This window comes from Erpetoichthys calabaricus, chromosome 11 (genome assembly GCF_900747795.2).
Source record: "Erpetoichthys calabaricus chromosome 11, fErpCal1.3, whole genome shotgun sequence".
NCBI lineage: Eukaryota > Metazoa > Chordata > Cladistia > Polypteriformes > Polypteridae > Erpetoichthys > Erpetoichthys calabaricus.
In genome coordinates, this window is record NC_041404.2 from 107,944,532 (window position 1) to 107,969,844 (window position 25,313).

At 37.5% G+C, this 25,313-nt stretch overlaps 1 protein-coding gene across 1 annotated transcript in view; it reads left to right on the forward strand.

Moving 5' to 3' along the window:
• Window positions 1–13,021, forward strand: part of LOC114660799 (uncharacterized) — a 53,627-nt gene extending 40,606 nt beyond the window's left edge. Inside the window, exons 6-7 of the mRNA XM_028813705.2 lie at window positions 9,969–11,150; window positions 11,927–13,021. Coding sequence (XP_028669538.1) covers window positions 9,969–11,150; window positions 11,927–12,625 — 1,881 coding nt within the window. The 3' untranslated portion in view covers window positions 12,626–13,021. The remainder of the gene's footprint in view (window positions 1–9,968; window positions 11,151–11,926) is intronic.
• The last annotated feature ends 12,292 nt before the right edge of the window (window positions 13,022–25,313 follow it).

Here is a 25,313-nt window from a genome sequence, read left to right on the forward strand (position 1 = left end):
TCATTTTTATCCAAAATAGAGTGCCATGGAACTGCCAACTGTACTAAGTACACTTTTCATTTTCTGCCCCCCTCCTTAGGCCCCTCAGATGGACAAAAAATGGCATAATTGGAACTGGTGGAAGAAAAAGAGCTGTGGATCATTTGCCTCTTTCATTGAACAGCAAAGTCAGGCTAATATATTTAGACATGGAACAGAAGCAATGTATTGGTATGCTAGGCATATTATTAATTACTACAAATGCTTTGCTTATTAAAAAACATTATAGTCTGAAATTTTTATCCACTCTTTCCAGTTATTGCTGTGGAAGACAGTAGGAAAAGCAAGGAGCTGAAAAGAGCAAACTGCAAATGATTATATTTAGTAAGTTTTGTTTAGCTACACTTATACAATATTTAAATGGGATTGTCAGAACTGAGCAAAATGATTATTTTATTTTGAAAAATCCAATATTTACAGTATAATAAAGGGTACAGTTTTGTCATTCCCTTACATCCTCATGTACTGTATATTTTGGTTACACAGATGTTTTCTTGAATGTTTTTTAATCTTGTCGTTAGTCTATATACTGTAATTGGCTCCCATTATTCATAATTGCATATGGCATATGGCACAACACCAAAGGAGAACAGGTATAGAAAAATGATGATTGATTATACAAAATGTGTATTAGGTAGGGATATGTAAATGAGTATAACACAAATTATGAAATAACCCAAGAGCCTGTTTGGCTCTTAACTAGGTGAATTGTTCTGCCTGTTAGGTAGCTAGTCAACTTCTCAACCTCTGTACTTTAATCAGTAGTCCCCTGCCATACCTCTTGTACCTCTCTTTACTTCTCACCAATTCAGTATTTTTCACTCCTGTACCCTTAGACCCAATCTCGCTGAGTCAAAGTGAACCTTGTACTGACAGTATATAGGCAAGATAACAGCTAAATATGGAGAGGTGTAGGTTTTTTTTATCAGACATAAAGTATTATTTTAGCCAGGACACATTCATGAGGAGATCATCACAAAATTAGTATAGATTCAATAACTCAAAATAATACTTTTACTAAATCCACCATATATAGCAGGGGTGGCCAACTCTGATCCTGGAGAGCCACAGGGGCTACAGGTTTTCATTCTAACTATTTTCTTAATTAGTGACTAGTTTTTGTTACCAATTAACTTCATTTAATTTATTTGCAATATAGCAAAGGTATTACTTAAGACAACCATCAAAACATAAGAAAAGAAAATGCACCAGTAGGTATAGTCACTTGCTTTTTGTGGTATTAAGTAAAATTAAATAGGTAAATTGGAAGCAAAGTGTTGCTCTTGTTATCATAATAGAAAGTGAGAATTAGATTCTAAGGTTTAGAAATTTCACTTTATTTTGCAAGAAAAATACATAATGTATACTTAATGTGCCCTTTCATTGTTTTATTCATTACAATAAAGCACAAATAGTAAAACCTTGTCTTTCCCAATGTCTTCGTCACTTTACTCTTTCTTTCAGTTAAAACAATAATTCATGACATAGTCATTTTGCTTGATGATTATGCATTTCTTATTATATGTCATTAGATCACAGATTCAAAGTTTGATGTGAACAGAATATGATAGTGGTTCTAAAAGCAATACCACAGCATGTGCTTCTGGAACAGGTGAAAGTTTCAGTATATTGTCAATTTATTAATCTGTGCATCTTCATCTTCATAGGCGTAAATAGCTGGCAGATCTGCATTAAGATTTTGTTATTTTATTTTGTGAATTTTACTCCAAATTACTACTTTTCATTAAAAAAGGATTTTGTCCTAAAGTGAAAAATAATGGACAATGAAATAACTGCTCCGAAAAATAAAGTTTACTTTAGTCCACATACAGTATGTCTAAGAAAACATCTTGAAAATTAGAATTTGAGGGTAAGTCCATATTTTAAGAAGCAAGGTTGATTGACATCCCTTTTTTCATTTTAGAAACTTGTGGTTTTAGTTTCAAGCATGTGTAAATTCCAGTGCAATGCTTATTTAGTTTATCTTTAAAGTATAAAAACAGGCATTGAAAATCACAGCTGACCTTTTGGGAGTTAATGGTACCTATAAAGAGAGTCAGTATACAGAATCTCTGTGAACCTAGCATCATTGTCTAGAAAGTGTCTTTAAGGGACTTTGTGATTATTGTCTACAAAGAAAATTGTGACACACAAGTTAATTTATAAATTGAACCCTGCAGAGTTTTAAATTCCATATGGAATTAATTTGACTTAGAATTGCTGGGTAGATTAGAAATGTGTTTGTTTATTATGCTCTTACAGCATTATTTATTTTCAAATTTTTGTTTACAAAACTAAATTTCCATGTCTTTTAGTTTCACAGGTCACTGGCTGTACTTCATTGATTTTTTAGAGTATTTTTGCTTGCACCTCTTCTTTCATTTGTTTTTGCACAGGACCTTGAAATTAATTTATCTGTTTTGCACATACTGTACAAGGCATTTACTGTATCCATAGCTGAAAAGTCCATTTCTCCTTAAATCTGAGGAAGTGAGCAGTGTACTATAGCATTTATCTGTGTTCTTAGTTTTGGTATCAGCTTGTAATCTTGAGGAATGAGTTTCTTTTATTATGAAGTTGTCTTATTTTCAGTGGTGGCTCGCGTATAGGCACTGTGGAACTGCAGCACCCCCTGTTTCCACTTGATATTATCGATAACATTTAATATAATGAGTCCTTTTTTCTTTAATTCTTTCTTTATACTTGTACAATATAAGCTTAATGTCAGTAGCCATCCCCCAGTTTATGAAAAAGATACAAAAATCTTTGTATGGAACTGTGCGCTTCACAGTTCCAGTGGCGTGCTGTTTGGCTGTTGTGCGCATGCACACATAGGAAGCTGCACGTGAGGCTGTGAGGGAGAGAGAGCACTGTCGCTCCCGCAGTGCCAACCCTGGCGTGCTGGTGGAAGGTAGTGTTTTTTTTTTTTTTGCTCCGCGTGTGTTGTGCTTAAAAACCGTGTACCATATTCTTGAATGTGATAAAGTGTAGAATTAGATTATTAGATTATTATTTGATTCATTTTTTTTTTTCGGTTCTTTTATTTTACAGAAAACTTTAACCATGGCCTTGCATCCCCAAGAAATAAGTTCTGTGACTGTAAGTGAACTTCAACAGCATAAGTTTTCACAGCTGTCTCTCCATGAGAAAATTACAGTTAAGAAAAGAGGTCGTTCAACACCTGATATTCTAATATCTCAGCCAGGCATAAGCAACAACAAGAAATATATTCATAGCTTTAATTCTGAATGGTACCAACAGAAAAGTTGGCTTTGCGACTGTGAAGTAAAAAATGCACTGTTTTGCTTCCCGTGTTTGCTGTTTGGAGGTGATGTAACATGGACAAAAGATGGTTTTAGAAATATTAAAAAAACTAGAGAAAAAACTGAGAAGCATGAGAAGTCAAAGAAGCACGTTGATAATGTCGTTTCACTGTCACTTTTAGGAACCGTAAGTATTAAGGAGAAACTTAGTGAGACATAAAGACTTTCAATCAATGAGCATAATATAAAGGTTAAAAAGAACCATGAAATTTTGTCCAAAATAATAGACTGCATTTTCTTTTGTGGAAACTTTGAAACTCCCTTACGTGGACCTGATGAAAAAGACGGTTCAGTAAATCCAGGGGTATTTAGAGGATTAGTAAATTTTGCATCTAAATTAGATCCAGATTTGAAGAATCACTTAGAAACCAGTGCAGTCTTCAAAGGTGTTTCTAAGACCATTCAGATTGAGATACTTGACTGCCTGCTACAAATATACCATGAGGAGATAAGGATGGAAATTAGAAAAGCTTCCTTTGTAGCTGTCATGGCTGATGACACAACAGATGTTTCGGAACACACTCAAATGGCCCTTGTTCTACGGTACGTATTGAATGACAAAATATTTGAGCGTTTTTAGTGATTCTTTATTCCAGAAAATCAAACTGCAGATGGCATATCAAAAGGTATTTTAGAACAATTGGACATAATCCTTCAAGGAAATGGACAAAAACTGGTAGCTCAGACATTTGATGGTGCAAATGTCATGAAAGGCAAAAAAGCAGGAGTTCAAGCAAAAATAAAAGCAGTTTATAGTAATGCACATTTCATTCACTGTTATGCACATCAACTTAATTTAATAATGAGAAATGCAGCAAGTATTACACGAAACGCAAGAATATTTTTCTCTAACATTCTGGCTATTCCAACATTCTTCTCAAGATCACCGCAACGTGTGTCCATTCTCAAGAAGCATATGGACGTCAGCATTCCATGTCCATCCTCTACAAGGTGGAACTTCAACATACGGACCATAAACAGAGTTCATGAAAATTTGCAACCTTTAAAAAACTGCCTTACTGAAATTCAGTCAACATCAAATGCAGATCAAACCATTGAAGAAGCAACAGGAAATTTAAAATACCTGAATGATGATAATTTCAAGTTTTGGTTAGAGCTTTTTCATCAGATTATGCCTCATGTTGAAATAATTTACAACCAAATGCAATCTTGAGAAATTAGTGTGTTTAAAGTTAATGAATATATAACAAATTTCAAAACTGCTATTTTAGAATTAAGAAACTCAAAGTACTGTGAGAATCATTCAAAGACACTCATGGCAGAAGCTAAGGAAGTGTGTGACTGTATATGTGTTGATATAATGGACAGATATTCTTCCACTAAACACTTAGTAGCTGCTAAATTGTTCAACAAGAAATGCTTCACTAGTTTTAAGAATGAACATCCTACAGAAGAGATAGTAATGACCACCAAAGCATATCCCATGATTGACAAAGAAAAGCTTGAAACTGAACTAAAAGTATTCTATTGTAGGTCTGATATTCATGAATATTGCAAATTAATTGAGCTGCTGAAATTTATCTTGGAAAATAATCTAGATGATGTTCTTAGTGAAATTGCGAAACTGATAAAAATCCTCTTGACAGTTCCCATGACTACATCTGAGGCAGAACGCTGCTTTTCAACATTGAAAAGAATAAAAACTTTTCTAAGAAGCACTATGAATTCGGAAAGACTAAATGCACTTGCAGTGCTTTCAATGGCGAAAAATTTCCTCAGTTGTCATCCAGAGATCAAGGAGAAAATTATTGATCTTTTCGCGCAAATTAAAACAAGAATGGATTTCATTTTTAAATGAATAGATCAAGCTTGAACTGTAACAATTTAGGTTATAGTAAGTAAAAATGTTTGATTTTGTTATTTTAGGATCTTATCAAGTTTATGAATAAATTTTCTTTTTATACATGTTTGTTTCCTTTTACACAATTTTAAAACAAAGGCTAAACATTTTCTGGAGCAGCACCCCCACTAATTTTAGCTACGAGCCGCCACTGCTTATTTTTAATAATTTTTACATTTATTTTTCAGGAAGTGAAGACAATGCCTACAGATAGAGCTGAGAGATTTGGTTAGAAAAGAAGGGGACAGAATGTGTGTGATCTTTTTTTGTTCACTTCAAATCCTGGGCTAACTGTTGATATGCCTGATAAAAGGCCACTTCCTTTTTTCCCTCTCTATTTTAATGAGTCTCTTATGGGGCTGTTCTTGACAAATAGGTACTCAGTATATGCACATGGCCTGTTCACGTTCTAGAGAATCTCCCTGAATGAACTCTGGGTGTTTTTTTTTCTATGTTCATCATAGTTGCACTTATGTAGAAACCCAACTTGAAGCTCTAAACGTTTTGCTGAAAAACCTGCATTTAGACACTGATGTCTCGTTAGTATCTCTTTGGCATTTCCCTGTATTTGCATTTTATGCAAGTTAGTGATTATGGCCTGTGGTCTTTTGGGAAGTTATGGAAAATGTAAACAGTTGTTAACTACCTTGTACTATTTGCACTTAAATCAGTTCCCATTCCTGAAAAGAAAGTGTGTGTAAATGAGTATCATGTATTACATAAATAAAGCTGTACCTTAAAGAACACATTTTTCCTAAGAAGATGAAGGTTTAGCATAAATGTTTCACAGTAAGTGAGACTAATTCTAAAAAAATGGCACATTTGGAACCTAATAATCTCTCATAGAAAAGAAGGAAATGGTGAGAGAACTTGAGAACTTAGTCTACTTTCTCTAGACAGACCATTTTTATGGTAGTACTGACATCATATTTGATTTCCAAAATCACAAATTTCAGGTCTGTATCACTTTTCCTCCTAACCAGAGGAGCATGGCACAGGATCTACAGAGAAACAAAATTAAATGGGATGAAGTCGAAATGTGGACTAGTATTAGGTTTGACAAAGTGCATGTTGTATGGTGCATGGACAAAAGAGAGATTCTGATTTTAACCACCATGCACAGGTCTCTGTTTAAAAATCTCCCAAATAGGTTATAAAAATGCTAAGCCCACATATGTATTAGACTGCTATGAAACCCCCGCGGGAACTGAAGCTCTAGACAAAATGATGAGGACGTAACATGTTATTTAAAGAAAAAAAAAAAAGGGTGGCACATTAAGTTTTTTTTTTTTCATTTCATGGGACACATGTTTGTTTAATGTGTTTGTTCTATGTAACAAATATTCAAGTAAAATTGCATATTTTTAATTTAGGCTGTACTGTAGTTGTGCAATGAAATCCTGAAGAGGTGGAGGGCTTCATTGGCAAAGCTTTTATAGGCTATCACGAGTCAGTGTGACTTGATGCGCTAAATGCTCACTATAATACTAGGGGGCTTTTCCCCCTGCTCACTTCGCTTGCCAACTCCCCCGGCTTGTGGTACGCACCTGCCACTTCACGTCTCTGCTGCTCTTGTATGTGGATTTAACTTTCGCCAAACAACAAATATTTTAATTCCAGCCTCTTCATTGGGAAGAAACAGTACTTTTCACTGATGGCAACATGAATTAGATGGTCTACAAGTCTCTGACTTAAAGTTTAAATCCAAACAATATATTCAATTTCTTTTCGCTGTTCCATTATTTCACTGAGTAAGTTTGCGCAAATGCAATCTTTACTATAATTTTTTTGAGACTTTCGAATTTTAGTACTTTCATTATCTCTAACCTGCTCTGCATGTGTATCCCGCCAACATTTTTGAATTTTGAAGTTGAATATGACATTCTACTTTGTCATCTACTCTTTTTCTTTTATTTCCGGCCCCGGGCATGCTTAAATCTCTTGGCATAAAGTCTTGTCTCGCAGGACATGAAAGTATCTCTCTGAAAAAGTCATGTCTTGTCTCAAGCTAAAAAGTCTCGTCTCGTTCCAGGATTTTTTTTATTATAATAGAGAGATTTGTTTCTACACAATGTAACAAGAATTCTTGTTGGAGCTGTCAGATGTGCAATGTAAGGATACAGGCCATACTGTAAAGAAGACATTAAAAGAAAAGTTGGTGGGAGAGCAGAAGCCAGTGATACTTGATGTGTGAAGAGTGAGAAGTTCTCCTAACATTATACTAAACACTCAACCCCACAGAACAAAACTTAAGCCAACCCTAGCCACTTTCACCAGGTCTGAAGACATCTTCAGTTAAGCTTTTTTATTTCTTTGGACATTGTGAATTATAACGTGTAAGTAAAAATATATTTTTAGAGTCACTTTGTTAACTAAAAGTTTTATTAACAAAATTGATAAAAACTTGCAAACATTATGTTTAGTTTTAATTCTTAGAACTGTGCCTGCCGATGGTCTTCATAGGTGGGCTAACCACTTTAATCAGTGGGATCTACCAGTCCTTTTTATTCTGCCTTTCCACTTTCTGATTGACTTTCAAATTTCATGTCAAGGGAACTAAACCCAAATTATTAACCATATACAACTTTAAACTAAAATCACTGTTCTGAACCTCGTATATATTGAATTTGTTTACTGCCTGGTCCACAGTAAGTGTCATTATTTTTCAGTTATACTTGATAGAAGACATGGGTAGGAAGTAAGTAGACAAGATGCAAAGAAGGCATTACTTTAACTCGTCATAGAACTTTTGATCCAGGGGTTGCTTATTTTGCATTACTATATTCCTTGCCTTAGTTAACAAGAACCAGAAACAAGGGTTTAAAAGAGAGTGAAAGAGACTGAAGATAGTGAGCTGATAGCTTCCATATTGTTAAAGCTTCACGACAAATAAATAGTTGTTGTGTAAGTGATTTTATCCTTTGGAGGCTATGAACAAAATTAAGATGACAGTGTGGAAGGGACATGTTTTTACAGTGTTAGTGATTAATGTTACTATTTTTGACTGGATTAAACATGTGGGCAGTACTATGTGACTGGGTGCTTGGAAAGTACAATAAATTTGATGTTTTTGTTTATAGTATATAATTATGATCATAGTCTATAAACAAGAATGTTATGAAATGCACTTATTGCTAATTTCAAAAGAATAGTTTGTTCGAAAATTATAATATAATTTAATGACCAAGGAGACCTTTTATTATCTTGAAGAATAGCAACTGTGAATCTGTATGAGCAGCAGTTGTGTGATTATCCATAGTATAGGATAGTATTAGTATAGTATTAGATTAGGACATTTTTGTAAGGAGTATTTCCACAAAGGTAGTTCTAACTTGGGTTTACTAAAACTTAAGAGCTCTTTTGGTTATGTTATTAATATCAGGCTGAGGGGTTTTGTCTAATGTAGCTAGATATACTTAAGACATCTGGGAGAATGTGAGTATCAAAATCTGTATTATCATTTCAAGATCCATTTTCTTTTGACTGTATCATTTTTCCCTTGTCGGCAATTGGATTGTTAAAGTTGTAAGAACATGGATTGACTCATCTTTGAACCTATGACGTCCTTTCTAATGGGATTTCTACACATTTGCTCCATAGCCTCACTCTACAGGTCTTTGTTGTGAAGAGCCAATACATTTTGGTGTGTCATTATTTTAATTTTTATGAATACTAGGGGGCTTTGCCCCCTGCTTGTTTCGCTTGCCAACTCCCGGGCCTACGCTAAGTGCTATCTTCTTTGCAGTTCTGCCGCTCACATATGGGGATGTGGATGTACAATTTAAACAGATTGTTATTTTCATGGGAATTGTTACATATGCATAATAGAACTAACTATTTTACATTATAGTAAAATGTAATAATTTGAAAGTAAATTATGTTTCATGTTGCGTTAAGAGTTATTCGTTGCATAATATGATTTTGTTCTGTTTGGCTTTGAAATTAACACGCAAATACTTTATAAACTTACATGTTTACTGTAAAACTTCAGTAAAAACAATTTTTTGAATTAACTTTTTGTCAATATCACTTTGAATTTTGATTCTGTGTTTGGACTTGTTTGGTCTCGTCTTGGTTAAAAGTTATAAGATATGAGAGTGCAGGAACTGTGTCTGTCAAAAGCATTCACGCGAATGAGAGGTGAGAGTACCATGTGTGTGGTTTAAAAATGGTTGAGAGGAGAGCGTGACTTGAAAAAATCTAATGGCCAAAGTCTTGTCTCGCCAGACTTGAAAAAATCTCTTGAAAAAAGTCTCGTCTCATCCCAGGATTTTTTTATATAATAGAGAGATAGATTGTCAGCATGGTAGACTACCAATTTTGTGATGTTCCGAAACAACAAACAGTACTACTTGTTGCGCATTTTATGCAGATTTAACAATCTGGTAGGGTAATCTCAATGATTTAAATTTGTATTGCATTTAATACTTCTACGGCTCATCCAACTATTGATAGTTGAAAACCAGTTGCCAAGTTGGATGTTGGCTTGTAGTTGACATAATTCCACTACCTTGGCATTAGCATAATTTTCTTCAGCCTTTCTTGTGAAGACTTGAAATAAATGGAATTTGTACTATGTTTTGTTGTTTGTGAGATAAACAACTGGAGTTCAAACAAAATTTCAAAGATCACATCAGTTTAAATTTACGCTGTTAGTCAAACAGTAAACTGACATACATAGTAACTTGAGAGAAATACAATGTATGTCTACTGACATTTGTTCATTTTTCTTTTCTGCTTTTCAGGCTGTGTTTCTGAAACCAAAAGAAGTTTCCAAACTGGATGCAATTGTTGTACCCTCTTCAGATCGTTCTTTGTCAAAAGGCATCATTGTGGACAGTGCACGCACAAAGAAGGTACTACGTATTACTGCAAAAGACCGCAGCCTTGAGTTCAAAAACAAGCTGCATGAAGATGGTGGCAAGCTTTTTTGTACATGCTGTAGTGTAGTTCTTGATCACACTCGCCGCTCTGTCATCATTGATCATTTGAAATCACAGGGACACATTAAGAGGGAAAAGCAGGCACAGGAAGATGACCGCTTCAGGAAGAAACAACGAACTCTGACCACAACATTTCAGCAGATTGGGCCTGGGCACTCTGTGGGAAGCAGAGATGTGGCCAGGGATTTATTTATATCTTTTTTGGAAGCTGGAATTCCATTGGAGAAGGCAGATCACCCATCAATTCGAAATTTTCTGTTGACACATGTAAACAATGGCACTTCTATCCCAGGGGCAGATGGGCTGCGTAGAAAATACATTTTAGAGATGTACAATGAAAAGAAAAATACAATAAGGCTAAAGCTTCACAAAAAGAAACTGGCTATTATTGTAGAAGAAGCTAGCGACATCGATGAGCGGAAAGTTCTCAGCATCTTGGCTGCACCAATGGAGAGAGATGGTCAAGGTCACCTCCAGCCGTATTTACTTGAAACAAAATTTTGGTCAACTATTTCACACAGCTCTGTAGCACAATCAGTGGTACAAATATTGTCCCAGTATGACATAGATTTTGATGATGTCCACATTTTGGATACAGACAATACTACATATATGAGGAGAAGTTACAGCTGCGTACTGAAAGGGCTTCTGACAAACTGCATTCATGTCACACGTCTGGAACACATAGTGGAGCTTGTGACATCTGCTTTCCAGAAGCCATTTTGGCTGGCCCGCCAATATGTGGAACTCTTTCAAAAGTTGTTTGCATTGCCAGGGGGAATAAAGTCTCGCTACCTGCAGTGCCTGCGTGAAGATAACCCTTCAAATATTGCCACAATTCCCCCACAAGTGCGCCAGTCTGAATGCAGTTCATTCCTTGCTGCTGCTAAGTACCACAGTGAGCACTTTGACATTCAGCAGCAGTTTGTTGAGAAAGAAATGGAGCAAATGAAAACTCCATGTCACACACTTCAAAGTCTTAAGGTATGAATTATTATTATTTGTAAATTTTCAAAATATTTACTTTTATACATAAAATATATATTCCAAATATTGAAGGTGTATAGATATGACATGCTGTTTAGTACATTTATTTATTTTTATTGAAGTACATCATGATAACAGTATACACTTTTGTAGTCTATGTACTTTATTTTGGTGAGAAAGGCCATTCATTTATTTCCACATTATTTCCAATTTCTTTTTTCTATTACCAATACCCTAACACAAAATAGGTCAATAGCTGTTTTTTGCAAGTATTGTTTTTTATACTAGGACATTTTGCTCAAAGTATTACTCTTAAATTTAACCTTTACAAAATCTGTTCCAAGTTACATCCTAATGGAAAATTAACATGGGGGTTCAATATATACAAGCAGAGATTCCCAGAATATTTGAGATGTTGAGAAGGACCCCAAGGACCAGTGAACCTCACAGAACCAACAAAATATTAAAAATACAGTAATTTTCACTAAGGAAGACATCAACTCATGCTTTTTTCTTAATCTACCAAAATGTAAAAATATTTTTTTAGAAGTCAATACTGATGTTTCACCTGCTTTTAATAATATAGTAAAACAGGGAGACATTAGTACTTACTTATTCTTCTTAAACTTGAAAATGTTGAAGAGAAACACTGACATAAAGCAGTTTGTTGTATATCAGCATGCCCTGTTGTTGTGTGCATATGTGAAAAGGTGGGCTTCCCAATTAACTTAGTACCCACTTTTACCAATCATTTGCTTCTTGCCCAATTCTAGGAGATGCTTGATGATGAGGGATGCCTTCTGCGACTGCAGCTAAGTTTTATCTCAGAAAAATTAGAAAATATTGCAAACCTACTTGGTCGCTTCAAGCTGCATGTACCTGTTGCAACGGAAGTAGTGGACACCTTGGATGAACTGCGTGCATACCTGGAGTCGCAGCTTCCAGTAGAAACAGAAAGCTGGGAAGAGCCTGGTATCTCTAGGGCACTTGAAGCTGAACTTTCCCAACTCTTCCGAGATGCCTTCCAGGAAGCCAGTTGCCAGCTTGCTCATTATATTATGGAAGATGGGCAACCCGGTTATGAGTTCCTAAAGGCAGTGAGAATCTTTGCTCCAGCAAAAGCTCACTTTCTATCACAGAGAAGAGAAGACTACAATGTGATTCCTGGCTGGGACAGCATTCCAGATGAGGAGTTTGAGATGTACAAACAGATCCTGGTATGTGGTTCTACAGGGGAGGCTGACCTGCAAGCTTTCTGGACACATGCATCTTCCCGGATACCAGCACTTGCCTCTCTTGCGCTGAGCTGGGTAAACAGTGTTGCTAACTGGGCTGATACAGACCGCAGCCTTGGGCTGGAAAAGCTTATACGGTGCAAAAGACAGAGTGGTGTTGATGAGGAGGAACTGCAGAAGCTGACCATGCTGTTTTACAACAGCGACGAAACCACAAATTTCTCTTCAGACTGGTGACAGGATTCCATAAGGACAGCTGAACTATTTACTATTCCACTTTTTTCCTCTTTGTGAAGCCCATATTAGTTTTTATTTGGCCTAACTAACTGCATTTGGTTGTGGGGGGTATACGTTTCTCTTATTTTCTTATAGTTTGTATTCTGTAACAAAATGGAAAGTGATTTACTGACATGAAGAAAACGTACACAGACTTCAATGAGCCAATAAATGTGCAAAATAAGTGTGTGTATATATACAGTGGGTATAGAAAAGAATTGCCCCCTTTGAAATATTCCCATTTTTTTGCTTTACAGCCTTAAATGAAAACACACACAAAAAATATTTCTTCCCAACTTTACTTACTCAGTGCAACCTATAACATCCAAGTGAAAGATATCACAGCTACAGTTCAGAAAAATTATAAAAAATCAAAAACAAGGCATACTGAGATTAATAAAAGATCACCCCCCTCCTAAACAATATTTGTAAACTCAATCAGGTGTAACTAACCACCATTTCCTTTGCAGACCATGGTTACTGGCTTCCACCTGTGATCAATTGTAATCAGTGTGATTAATGAAGCTGTTCCTGGAGCATTCCCTTGCTTGGTAGTGCAATTGACAGCAAACAACTGACTATGGATGGCAAGCCACTTTCAAAAGATCTCAGGGATAGAGTTGTGGACAGACATAAGGCAGGAGATGGATACAAAAAAATCTCAAAGGCTTTATTAATCCCAAAGAACACAGTAAAGTCCATAATAAAGAAGTGGCAAGTGTTTGGTACTACTAGGACCCTTCCTGGATCCGGCCGTCCCTCCAAACTGGTTGGAAGAGCAAGGAGGAAACTGGTAAGAGAAGCTACCAAGAGGCCAATGGCCACTTTGAAGGAGTTGCAGGATTTTATGGCAAAGAGTGGTCATTGTGTGCATATGACAACAATTTCACAAGTGCTCCACAATTGTGGCTTGTTTGGGGGGGTCACAAGGAAAAAGCCACTTCTCAAGAGAGGCCATATTAAGGTTTGTTTGAGCTTTGCCAGAATGCACCTTGAAGATTCTGATGCCAAGTGGAAAAAGGTCTCATCTGGCCATGAGACCAAAATCAAACTATTTGGCCTCAATACCAAATGGTACACCTGGTGGAAATCCAATGCAGCTCACCATCCACAACACACCATACCTACAGTAAAGGATGGAGGTGGCAGCATCCTGTTCTCTTCTGTAGTGCCTGGGGCTCTCATTAGGGTAGAAGGAAAAATGGATGGGGCAAAATACCGTCACATTCTTGAGGAAAACCTGCTATCCTCTGCCAGAAAGTTGAAGATGGGCAGAATGTTCACCTTTCAACAAGACAATGACCCGAAGCACACAGCAAAATTGAGCAAACTGTGGCTGAACCTGACCTAAATCCCATTGAAAATCTGTGGAAAGATTTGAAGATAGCAGTCCACCAACGCTCACCATCCAATTTGACCGAACTTGAGCAGATCTGTATAGAAGAGTGGGCAAATATTGTTCAATCTAGATGTGCAAAGCTGATAGAGAAGTATCCCAACAGACTCGAGTCTGTCATTAAAGCAAAAGGTGTTTCAACAAAATATTGACATTGGGGGATAATCCTTTATTAATCTCAGTATGTCTTGTTTTTGATTTTTTATAATTTTTCTGAACTGTAGCTGTGATTATCTTTCACTTGGATGTTATAGGTTGCATTGAGTAAGTAAAGTTGGGAAGAAATATTTTTTGTGTGAGTTTTCATTTAAGCAAAAAAATGGGAATATTTCGAAGGGGGTGATTCTTTTCTATACCCACTGTATGTGTGTATATATATATATATATATATATATATATATATATATATATATATATATATATATATATATATATATATAAAATATATATATATATATATATATATTTTTTTTTGCCCTGCATTGTTTCAGTGAATGAAAGGTGCCTTGGGAGTACATGCCTGCATCTATATTTTTTCTGTGTTTTCACAATAAATACAGTTACCAAAGTCTTTAAGAGAAACATGATGCTCAATGTTATTGTAAGTCACTGCATTAATACCAAACAGCTTTTGTGAATATCTTTAAAGTGGTGTATTGGATTAGTTTTTTCCTTTTTGTTGTGGCTACATTTTGTGAATAGAGGATATGCTAAAGAGTGAAGAAACACATTAATTGATATGGAAACCACAACTAGATTTTAACTGCAAACATCAGAAAATGGTAACTGGATGTAGGCTATCCCTGGGCCTATGAGTGGGCAATGGACTGTATGAGATGGCCTTAGACCATGACTGTCATGGGCTTTTATATTTACAGGATTGTGCCACTCTGTTGGTTTTGGCTTACAACTGAATGCTACTGTGATAGACTCTGACCCCTGTGATATCAATTGGATAAAATGGGTTTGAAAGTAGACAAATGGATCCCTACTCTCTTTCTTGTGCCATTCTCTCAGGTTCTTTTTTGTGTTAGGTACAATAACAACATTGACGATCCTTGCTAGTCTTGTACTGAAAAAGTCACCTTGGAGTGCAACTACTCTCTACTGCTTAAATTGGGTATTGGTGTGTTGTGATACACACAGTGACTAGGTGGCAGTACTGCATGCCAACCTGTTGTCTATTGTAATAAACTCTCGTCTTTTAGTTAAACAGTACTGTGGAAAGACATTGTGTGGCAATTTGGTAAGAATCAAAAACATCTTAATAGAAGAAACATTCAATATGCATGAAAGTAATTGTCAACAACCTGACAGAAACTATGAATAGGTGGTGTAAGACATATATATAGCAATAGTTATGTTAGTCAAGTTAATGAGTTAGCCATCAAGAAGACTCATGTAAGCAGGCCTGGTGGAACAGCAGGGATTGTACATGATTTTTTCTTTTGTGCATGTGTTATGTACAATTACTTGGATATAAACCATAAATGACACTTCAAATTACTTTCTTTAAAGTTTTTGCCATTTATTTGAACCAAAGCTTTCTGAGATTGTATATGGATAATGCAGAGCAATCCATACCATCTTTATTAAATCCTACCCATATTTGGATACACGTTTGTTTCAGTTCTTTGAAGGTACTGTTCATGGCAATATACACAAGTTGATATCCATGAAAGGCTGCTTTATAGAAGAAACCAAAACAAGGGTTGATTGATACTACATGGTTTCCTGGTACATAAGCATAATTTTGGCTTTTCAGGAGCTGGGATGACAACCACTTATTCCACCAAAACTCATTATTGTCTTTGTCTCTCAAGGCCATGTTCAATTACACAACTTTTTCTGCGATTTTCAGTTATAGACATCATTTACATAATCTTAAAGAGAGTTGGAGGCATTCACAGCACACTCCCATGACTGTAAAACATGGTTAGCCTAACAACCAGCGACTGAGTCCTACCTCTGAGTAGTCCTGCCAAAATTAAACAGGTTGGATTTTGTCTTAAGTCATAGGGATGGGCTCTATGTGCACATGTGGACTGACAACAAATGAGCACTCACACAGAAATACAATGCAGCTATGAGGAATAAGGACACAAGTGTTTTGGTCCTGACATACAGAAGAGAGACTTGACTGACTGATAATGCATGTTTTATGTACTACGATAGAATGCAAAAAAAGGTTACCGATTTTGGATGAACTTGTACCTGTAAGGCAGAATTTTATTTGGCTGACAAAAAAAGCGGGGAGCTTACAGTTCTTTGTAAGTGTCATTATGCAGATGTATAATTTGACATCCCCTGCAATCCTAGTTTTATAATCTGACATTGTCTGATGACAAGATCAACAACTGCAGTCATCAAGTTTGACATTCCCTCTGACTAGAGGTTGTGTAATGTGATATCAACTTTTGCTTCTTTTCCACCACTCCTGGATAACCTCCATCCTATGTCCCATAACGTCTCTAAATTCAATCCATCCATTTTCTGCTGCTGGCCCTAGTCAGCAGTTTAAGCAAAGATGCCCAGATGTCTTTTTTCCCCAGTCGGATACCAAGGTGTTCCCAGACCAGCCAAGAAATACACTATATGGACAAAAGTATTTGGACACACCTCTTAATTATTGAATTCCGGGGTTTCAATTAGACCTATTGCCACAGTTGTATAAAATCAAGCACCTAGCCATGCTCCATTTACAAACATTTGTGAAACAAAATGGGGTGTTCTGAAGAGATCAGTGACTTCAAGTGTGGTACTGTGATGTGATGCCACCTTTGCAATAAGATGGTTTGTTAAATGTAATCTCTGTTGGATATTCCACGTTCAACTGTAAGTGGTAAGTGAAAGCATTTATGAACAACAGTAACTTAGCCACGAAGCGGACAACAGCGTAAAGTCACAGAGCGGGGTCACCAACTGCTAAAATACATGGTGCATAAAGTTGCCACTGCTCTGCTAATTCCATAGCTAAAGAGTTGCAAATTTCCACTAGCATTAATGTAAAAACAAAAGCTACATGGAACAGATTTCCATGGTCGAACAGCTGCATTCAAGCCTCACATCATCAAATCTAATGCCAAGCATCGGATGGTGTAAAGCATGTTGCCACTGGACTGTGGAGCAGTGGAAATGTGTTCTATTGAATGACAAATCACACTTGTCTGTTTGGAAGTCAGATGGGCAAGTCTGGGTTTGGCGAATGCTGAGAGAACATTACCTGCCAGACTGCATTGTGCCAACACTGAAGTTTGGTGGAGGAAGGATAATGATGTGGGGCTGTTTTTCGGGGTTTGGGCTAGGCCCCTTACTTCCAGTAAAGGGCAATCTTAATGCTTCAGCATACCAAGACATTTTAAACAACGCTGTGCTTCGAACTTTGTGGAAACAGTTTGGGGAAGGCCCTTTTTGATTCAGCATGACTGTGCTCCAGTGCACAAAGCAAGGTCCATAAAGACATGGTTGGATGAGTTTGATGTGGAAGAACTTGACTCTCCCGCACAGAGCCCTGACCTCAACCCATCGAACACCTTTGGAATGAACTGGAATGGAGATTGTGAGCTTCTTGTCCAACATCAGTGCCTGACCTCATAAATGCTCTACAGAATGAATGGGCACAAATTCCCACAGAAACAGTTCAAAATCTTTTGGAAAGCCTTCCAAGAAGAGTGGAAGCTGTTATAACTCCAAAGAGGGGACCAACTCCATATCAAAGTGTATGTATTTGAATGCAGTGACATTAAAGTCCCTGTTGGTGTAATGGTCAGGCATCTTAATATTTTTGTCCATATAGTGTGTAATCTCTCCAGTGTGACCATGGCCTGTCCTGAGGTCTTCTCTTAGTTGGACATGCCTGAAACACCACCTCAGGGAGGCATCCTAATCTGATGCCCGAACCACCTCAAATGGCTCTTTACGATGCTGAGCTCCCCCTGAATGCCTGTGCTCCTCACCTTGTCTCTAAGGAAAGTAGCTGAAGGAAACTTTGGCTGTGTTGCTTTTGTCCGTAATCTAGTTCTACCACCCATGGCTTGTGACCATAGGTGATGGTAGGAATGTAGATTGACTGGTAAATCAAGAGTTTTGCGTTTTGGCTTAGTTCTCTTTTTGCAATAACTCACTGGTACAGTGCTGCTCTGATCCATCTGTTGGTCTTATACTCCCTTCTTCCCTCACTCATGGAAAAGATCCTGAGATACTTAAACTCCTCAGCTTGAGGCAGCATATCATTCCCACTCTTTTTCAATTGTAAACCATGACCTCAGACTTGGAGGTGCTGATCCTCATCCCGACAGTTTCACACTCGGCTGTATACCACCCCAGTATGTGTCTAAGGTTACAGCCTGATGAAGCCAACAGGACCACAATGTCCGCAAACAGCACAGCTGCAATCCTAAGGTCACTGACAAGGACACCCTCCACTCCTTGGCTGTGCTTAGATATTCTGTTCATAAAAAGTATGAACAGGATCGGTGACAAAGGGCTGCCCTGGCAGAGTCTCACACTCACAGGAATTGAGTCTGACTTATTAATGGCAATGTGAATCAAGCTTTTGCTCCAGTGGACTGAAAGCTTGTAACAGCAGGCCTGGTACTGCATACTCTCGAGGCACCCGCCACAGGACAGGCTGGGGGATACCTTTTCAAAATCCACAAAACATATGTAGAATGGTTGGGCATACTCACATGGATCATCCAGAATCCTTGTGGGAGTACAAATCTGGTCCAATGTTCCACGACTGGGAAGAAATTCACACAGTTTCTCCTGAATCCAAGGCTTGACAACTGTATCCTCCTTTCCAGAATCCTGGCATAGTCCTTCCCAGGGAGCTGAGGAAATAAAGATGGAACACATCCCCTGGTCCCCTTTCCTAAAGATGGGGACCCCCACCTCAGTTTGCCAGTCCAGAAGCACTGTCCTCAAACCCCCATGCATTGTTGAAGAAGCGTGTCAGCCTAGACATCCCAACAACATCCAGTGCTTTTAAGAACTCGGTAAATAACATCTAGCCCTGGAGGTTTGCCACTGAAGAATTTTAACTACCTCAGCAACCTCAGCTCTAGTGTTGGGTGATCCTTCTCCAAGTCTCTAAGTTTCATTTATACTTATGTATCTAGTATCATTTTTCACTGTTGTCAGTCCACTTAATATAGCAAGCCTACATGGTTTTCTTCAATGCACACTATGTTACCCAGGCTAGCTCAATTTACCTCTGCCGACATTTTAAAATCCAAGCCATGATAGGACAGTAAGCTATTTTGTGAACCATTCTATTTGAAGATTAGAGATTGTTTCTCGGGGTTTTAAAGGATACATGTTCCTCCATGCCACAAATGTCTGCTGTCTTCACATGATATGGGAGATATGAACAATATTGAGATTCTGCATGTACAGTAGTGTGGTGTAGTGGTTAAGACTTTGGATTTCAAACACTGAGGTTTTGGGATGAAATCCCACTACTGCTACTGTATGACTATGAGCAAGTTACTTGACCTGCCTGTGCTCCAACTGGAAAACCCAAAGAAATGTAACCAATTGTATCATAAATGTTGTAAGTTGCCTTGGATAAAGGTGTCAGCCAAAATAAGTACATTTAACTTTCACATGAATGTCCATTTAACAAGTAACTGTCAATGAGAGGTAACATTAAAATTTGCTAGGCTGTGATTTAATGCTGACATCTCATTTCATTTTATTCAAATTTTTTAATTATCAGAACAGCCAAAAAAGGCATTTTGCTGTTTGGGATAGTGCTGTCTATGCTTAATGCATTTCCTTTACTTTTTTTAATTCCAAAAATATGTTTAACTGCTCTTTGTGCGAATCAAGCAACAAGTCCACAGCAATCTATTTTGTTTGTCAGTTGACAGTCTGCTAAGCACTTGTTGCTCACTCTTAGGTCAGATTCCAATCATATATAAATCTTTCTCATTATGTTGCCTTTTCTTGAGGGACATATTAAACTTTGGACTGTTTATTTTACTGAATATACTGATTGAGAGCAGTTTAGGCAAAATCCTGAATGCAGTAGGCCATCTTGATTAAGTATTGGTTCAAGTCATATTTTTGAGCTGCAGAGAAGTTGCATTTTTTTCTTCTTCTTTACAACAATTAAAACTATATGAACATCCTAGAGGGCATGAGCATGGCAGCTGATGTATTGGTTCCACAAGGTTGTGTGTTGCTCGAAAGTCTACTGTGACTTCTACACAAGTGTGAACACAGACTGGTGGCCGAACATTCAAGAAATAATTTCCATTATACTATAGACAAAGAAGCTGATTAGAATATATAAGGTACGCCATCTGCTGCATTACAGTAAATTGGTTTAAAATATGCCCATGTTTAAAACAGAACTCTTTTCTCATTGATTCAACTTTTACCAGCTGTGCCTTATGCAAGAAAATCCTTTGGTTCTTTTTTTTTACGTTTCTCATCATTTCAGTTTTTAAAAGATGGTGGGGTATTTACTTCAGATAAACATATTGGCCGTTTCTTTTTTTTTCTCTCAGACTTTGACTGTGAATAAAGCGAGCTGAGCTCATAACAAAACAGACCGTGTTCATGGCTGGAGTAAGTCAAGTCTGTGGATACATTCCAGGATGTAGCTCTTGCTTCTTTATACAACAAGATCCTTTTCCCGTGAACAAAAATTTTAAATGTACTTATTTCAGCAAACAAAGAGATAAGGGTTTATGATTTGAGTTGGTTCTGTTTCTGGCATTTTTTTAGAATGGTTCAGAGTGCTCCTCTTATTTGGACCTGCCCTAGCATGCTTAACCCTCAACAGCTTGTACTGAGTCTGACTAAATGGACTCCTCCTCTGCCAGGAGGTCAACAATTCCTTTTTTTTTTCAAACAAAACATCAATCCTCAGGCAGCAGTAGGCCTCCCTATGTATCTCCTTTCATAGCTTTTCCGATGGTTGTGCTGCTTCCAGACATGTATTTTTGTATTAAAGCATTTAACCAATCACATTTTAGCTATCATTTGTTGCCAGGCAGGATCAAAGTCAATGAAGTCTGCCCGGAGGCCTTCACAATCCGTTCTGCAGGCTCTCTAACACAAAATAAATGTCGCTTCAACCAATCAGATTTTGAGTTGGTGTCACTAGGGCCCTCTAGCAGGCGTACGGCAACGTCACCATATTCAGACCCGTTGATTGGATAGGATGGTGTAAGTATGCCATGGATGATTTTGCAGGAAAATCTCCCACTGATCTCCTTGACTTCCTTCATCAGAAGAAGGAAGAGGGCGCTCGCCACAACCGTCTGATAGAACATCTGCAGCATCTTATTGCAGATGTTGAAGGACATCAGCCTTCTAAGGAAATCTAGTCGGCTCTGTTCTTTCTTACACAGAGCATCAGTATTGGCAGTCCAATCCAATTTATCATCCAGCTGCACTCCCAGGTACTGTATTTATAGGTTTGCACCCTCTGCACACAGTCACCTCTAATGATCATGGGGTCCATGAGGGGCCTGGTCCTCCTAAAATCCACCACCAGCTCCTTGGTTTTGCTGGTGTTCAGTTGTAGGTGGTTTGAGTCGCACCATTTAACAAAGTCCTTGATTAAGTTCCTATACTCCTCTTCCTGCCCATTCTTGATGCAGCCCACGATAGCAGTGTCGTCAGCGAACTTTTGCACGTGGCAGGACTCCAAGTTGTATTGGAAGTCCGATGTATATTGGCTGAACAGGACCGGAGAAAGTACAGTCCCCTGCGGCGCTCCTGTGTTGTGTTATGCTAAATCTAATGCTTTTAGAAGCTGTTAATTACTTTTATGGTTATTTGTTAATATGCTATTTATGCTAATATATACATTTTTTCTCTTCCATATTGGTGGCACCCCGCTTCGAGCTGCAGCCAGTGATGATCTTCATCCCATCCCACACTTCCTTCATGCTGTTATTCTGCAGCTTCTGCTCCAGTTTTCTCCAGTACTGCTCCTTTGCCGCCCTGAGCTGGACTCAGAGTTCCTTCTGCATGCGCTTGAGTTCATGCTGATCACCGCCTTTAAAAGCCCTTTTCTTCTGGTTCAAAAGGCCCTTGATGTCACTTGTAATCCATGGCTTGTTATTAGCATAACAGCGTACTGTTCATACTGGAAATACAATGTCCATACAGAAGTTGATGTAGTCAGTAGTGCAGTCAACAACCTCCTCAATGTTCTCACTATGTGACCCCTGCAGGATATCCCAGTCCGTAGTTCCAAAGCAGTCTCTCAGAGCCTGCTCTGCCTCAGGGGACCACTTCCTGAATGAGTGTGCGGTTGTAGGTAGCTCCCTCACTCTTGGTTTGTAGTGAGGCTGAAGCTGAACCAGGTTATGATCTGCTTTCCCAAGTGCAGGCAGTGGGGTAGCGCTGTATGCGTCTTTAGTGTTTGCATTGAGAAAATATGCTACATAGCTACTTTAAGGTGATTCAGCTAAAATTAGCTTGTCTGTAGTATTTGCATAACTGATTCTAATACAACTGATATAATTTTTTTTGATGCTGTAATAACTCAGTCAATTTACATTTAACCTAAGCAAACAACTGGCCTAGAATCACCATTCACATTGGAAAGCTACACAGTGGACAGGGCTCCCTCAAATCAGTTGATTTTTAAAACATTTTCTATTGGAGTGAAATGAGTATACTTTTTTGATATTTTCTAAAATGTTTGTACAGCTTTTAAGTAATTTTCCTCGGTAAAAATGCATTCTTAGTAAAACCAGTTAAACTACATTAGTGACTACCTGTTTTGTAAAGACACTAACGGGTTCTGGCGATCTCTGTCTATTTATATTCTGAGGGAAAGATTAAGACTATACATAATATTTTTAAGTTAAAATGGCTTTTGGATAGTTTAAACTATATAATTTGGCAAACCAATCACATCACAAGAACAGGCATTTATTGTCTGTGTGACGACAGGCAGAAATGTATTTACATAATTTGGTGTAATTGGTTACTTAGTAACGATGTGAATGGGTAATTTGTCAACGTAAGTAATATTTAGAAATAAAGTTTCTAGAAACGAAAGTTTGAGTTTTGGGGTTACAAATTGACTTAAAGTTATCAGAAACGTATTGGGTTTGAGACAACTGTTCGTTTAACAGTTATCAATTAAAGTAAGTTTGAATAACTCTGATAAGTCACATTAACCTAATTTTATTCTACTGCAATTAAAGTAACAAATATTGCCGGTGTTAAATCAAACACATTGATGTGAGTTTTGGTTCCTCAATTAACATAAACTTAACTGAGCAATGACTTAGCAAAACGCAGCAAATGTAAACGACTACAAAAAGTGAGAAATCATAAACCCTGAATTAGTTGTAGCGAAATACAAAGCAACTTTTTAAAGCCCCAGTAAACGTGAGTTACAGTACCCTAAACATTTCTGAAAGATTTGGACTGTGCTACATATGGCATTTATGTAAATTAAACATATCAGAAATAGAGGCGCATGCGAAAATGGGGTTTCGTGACCACATACCTTTGTTTTAGTGCTAGCAGCTGAGCTACTTGTACGTACAGTATTATGTAATTATTTTAATAGTCATAATGAGATTATTTGGTTAACTCCAAATGGGAAGTAGCCTACGAATCAATCGAGTAAATTAAACGTTTCGGTTCTTTATATTCCTTTCATTATCCTTTTTTAATCCACCATCCGATCGCAGGGATGCAGCGCTTCCCTGGACGCCTGTCCAATGCGATGCATACCTTAAACACACAACCACGAACCCTCATACTGGACTGAATTAAAACTGCCAGGTAATTGGAAACCGCAGAAAACCCACACGAACACAAAGAGAACGTACAAAGCCCACAGGAACTAATTGCACCGAAACGTTATTAGACCCTAGTGATTCAACTTGCCAGATCGGGTGCACACTTTTCGACTGCTGCTTAAAACACCTCGACAATGGAGCTGGCAATAACGATCAGTAACATTTTGGTTGTCTTGGAGATACGACAGGCCTGTTCTTAAAGTCATATAAACACCTTCACGGAGAGGCTACATGCTCAGTGTCGCAAGTACGGTGACACATAGACACTGAGTTGAGTGTACGTTATGGTATGTACCAACTCTGCATCTTAATATTTGGGCTTAAATAGGCCCTTTTGTTCCTTAAGTACTTTTGAAGTAGGAGATGACGACAGACTTCTTGGTGTAGAATAAATCGTAATACTGCACAACAATGCAAGCTGCTGTGAAGTTATACTTCGTGTTTGAAATTACGTATTTATTTTAATCTTATGCGTGATTAAAAAGTAAACATCGAAGTCATTGCTTGTTTGACATGTTTATTTTTTTATTTTGTAGGTGGCCATTTATGCCCAGTAGGATCTATCGCTATAAATTAGAAATGTTTTTCTAATTAAATTGATAAAACTAACAGTAATCTAACCTCTAAATCATTGCATATTGTTGCAATTAACGTCTCGGGCTAAAGAAGGCACAATGTAACTCAATTAACTTCCTAATTCAAAGTAAATACATCCCTCTAACTCCATGTAAACTGCCCTAGTCTAACTCTGGGCACAATTTTAAATATAGCATCAAATTTTAAAAAATGTCATGATTTCAAGCAACCTTATTGGTTAGGGAGTTTTTAAAGTTATGTTTCATGTAAAAACAGCCAATAATATGTTACAACCCTAAATATGAATAATTGTTACAGTTATCGATTATTATTGTTAATGTGTCAGCAATGAGCATTTCTAAGAACATGTATTTTGTAAATTTAGTATTTAACGCAAATATTAAACAAATTGTTTCATAATGATGGCTCAGTTTTGGTAAACTTAATGTGATTTATAATGTAAGTTAATCAGAGAAAGAGCACAAAAGAATACCCAAGCTGAGAATCGATGTGCGGGAAACATGCGCATTTGCTTTCTGTACAATAGAATGATATCATTGGGTCAGAATTAATTCCATAATTAAACAAGCCGCATTAGCCCCGTCTCCCTCATCCCTCCCCCAATCCCCTTCATCTCTTGCTCACGTGTGAATGGTCGGCCAGATTTACAAACGACGACTCACGCTGACGTTGTCCAAAGAGCTGAATCTGCACGACTTTTGCGAGAGGACCGTGACTATTACGCCTGGCATCATTTCACATTCGGTAAGTGGACGTTACTTTCTTTAATAGTTATGGCTATTACAGAATTTATTGCGCATAGTTTTAATAGGGGAACACGGAGTATCTGTACGTATCTAAATTATTAATCTATCCGTGTTTTATGCACTTG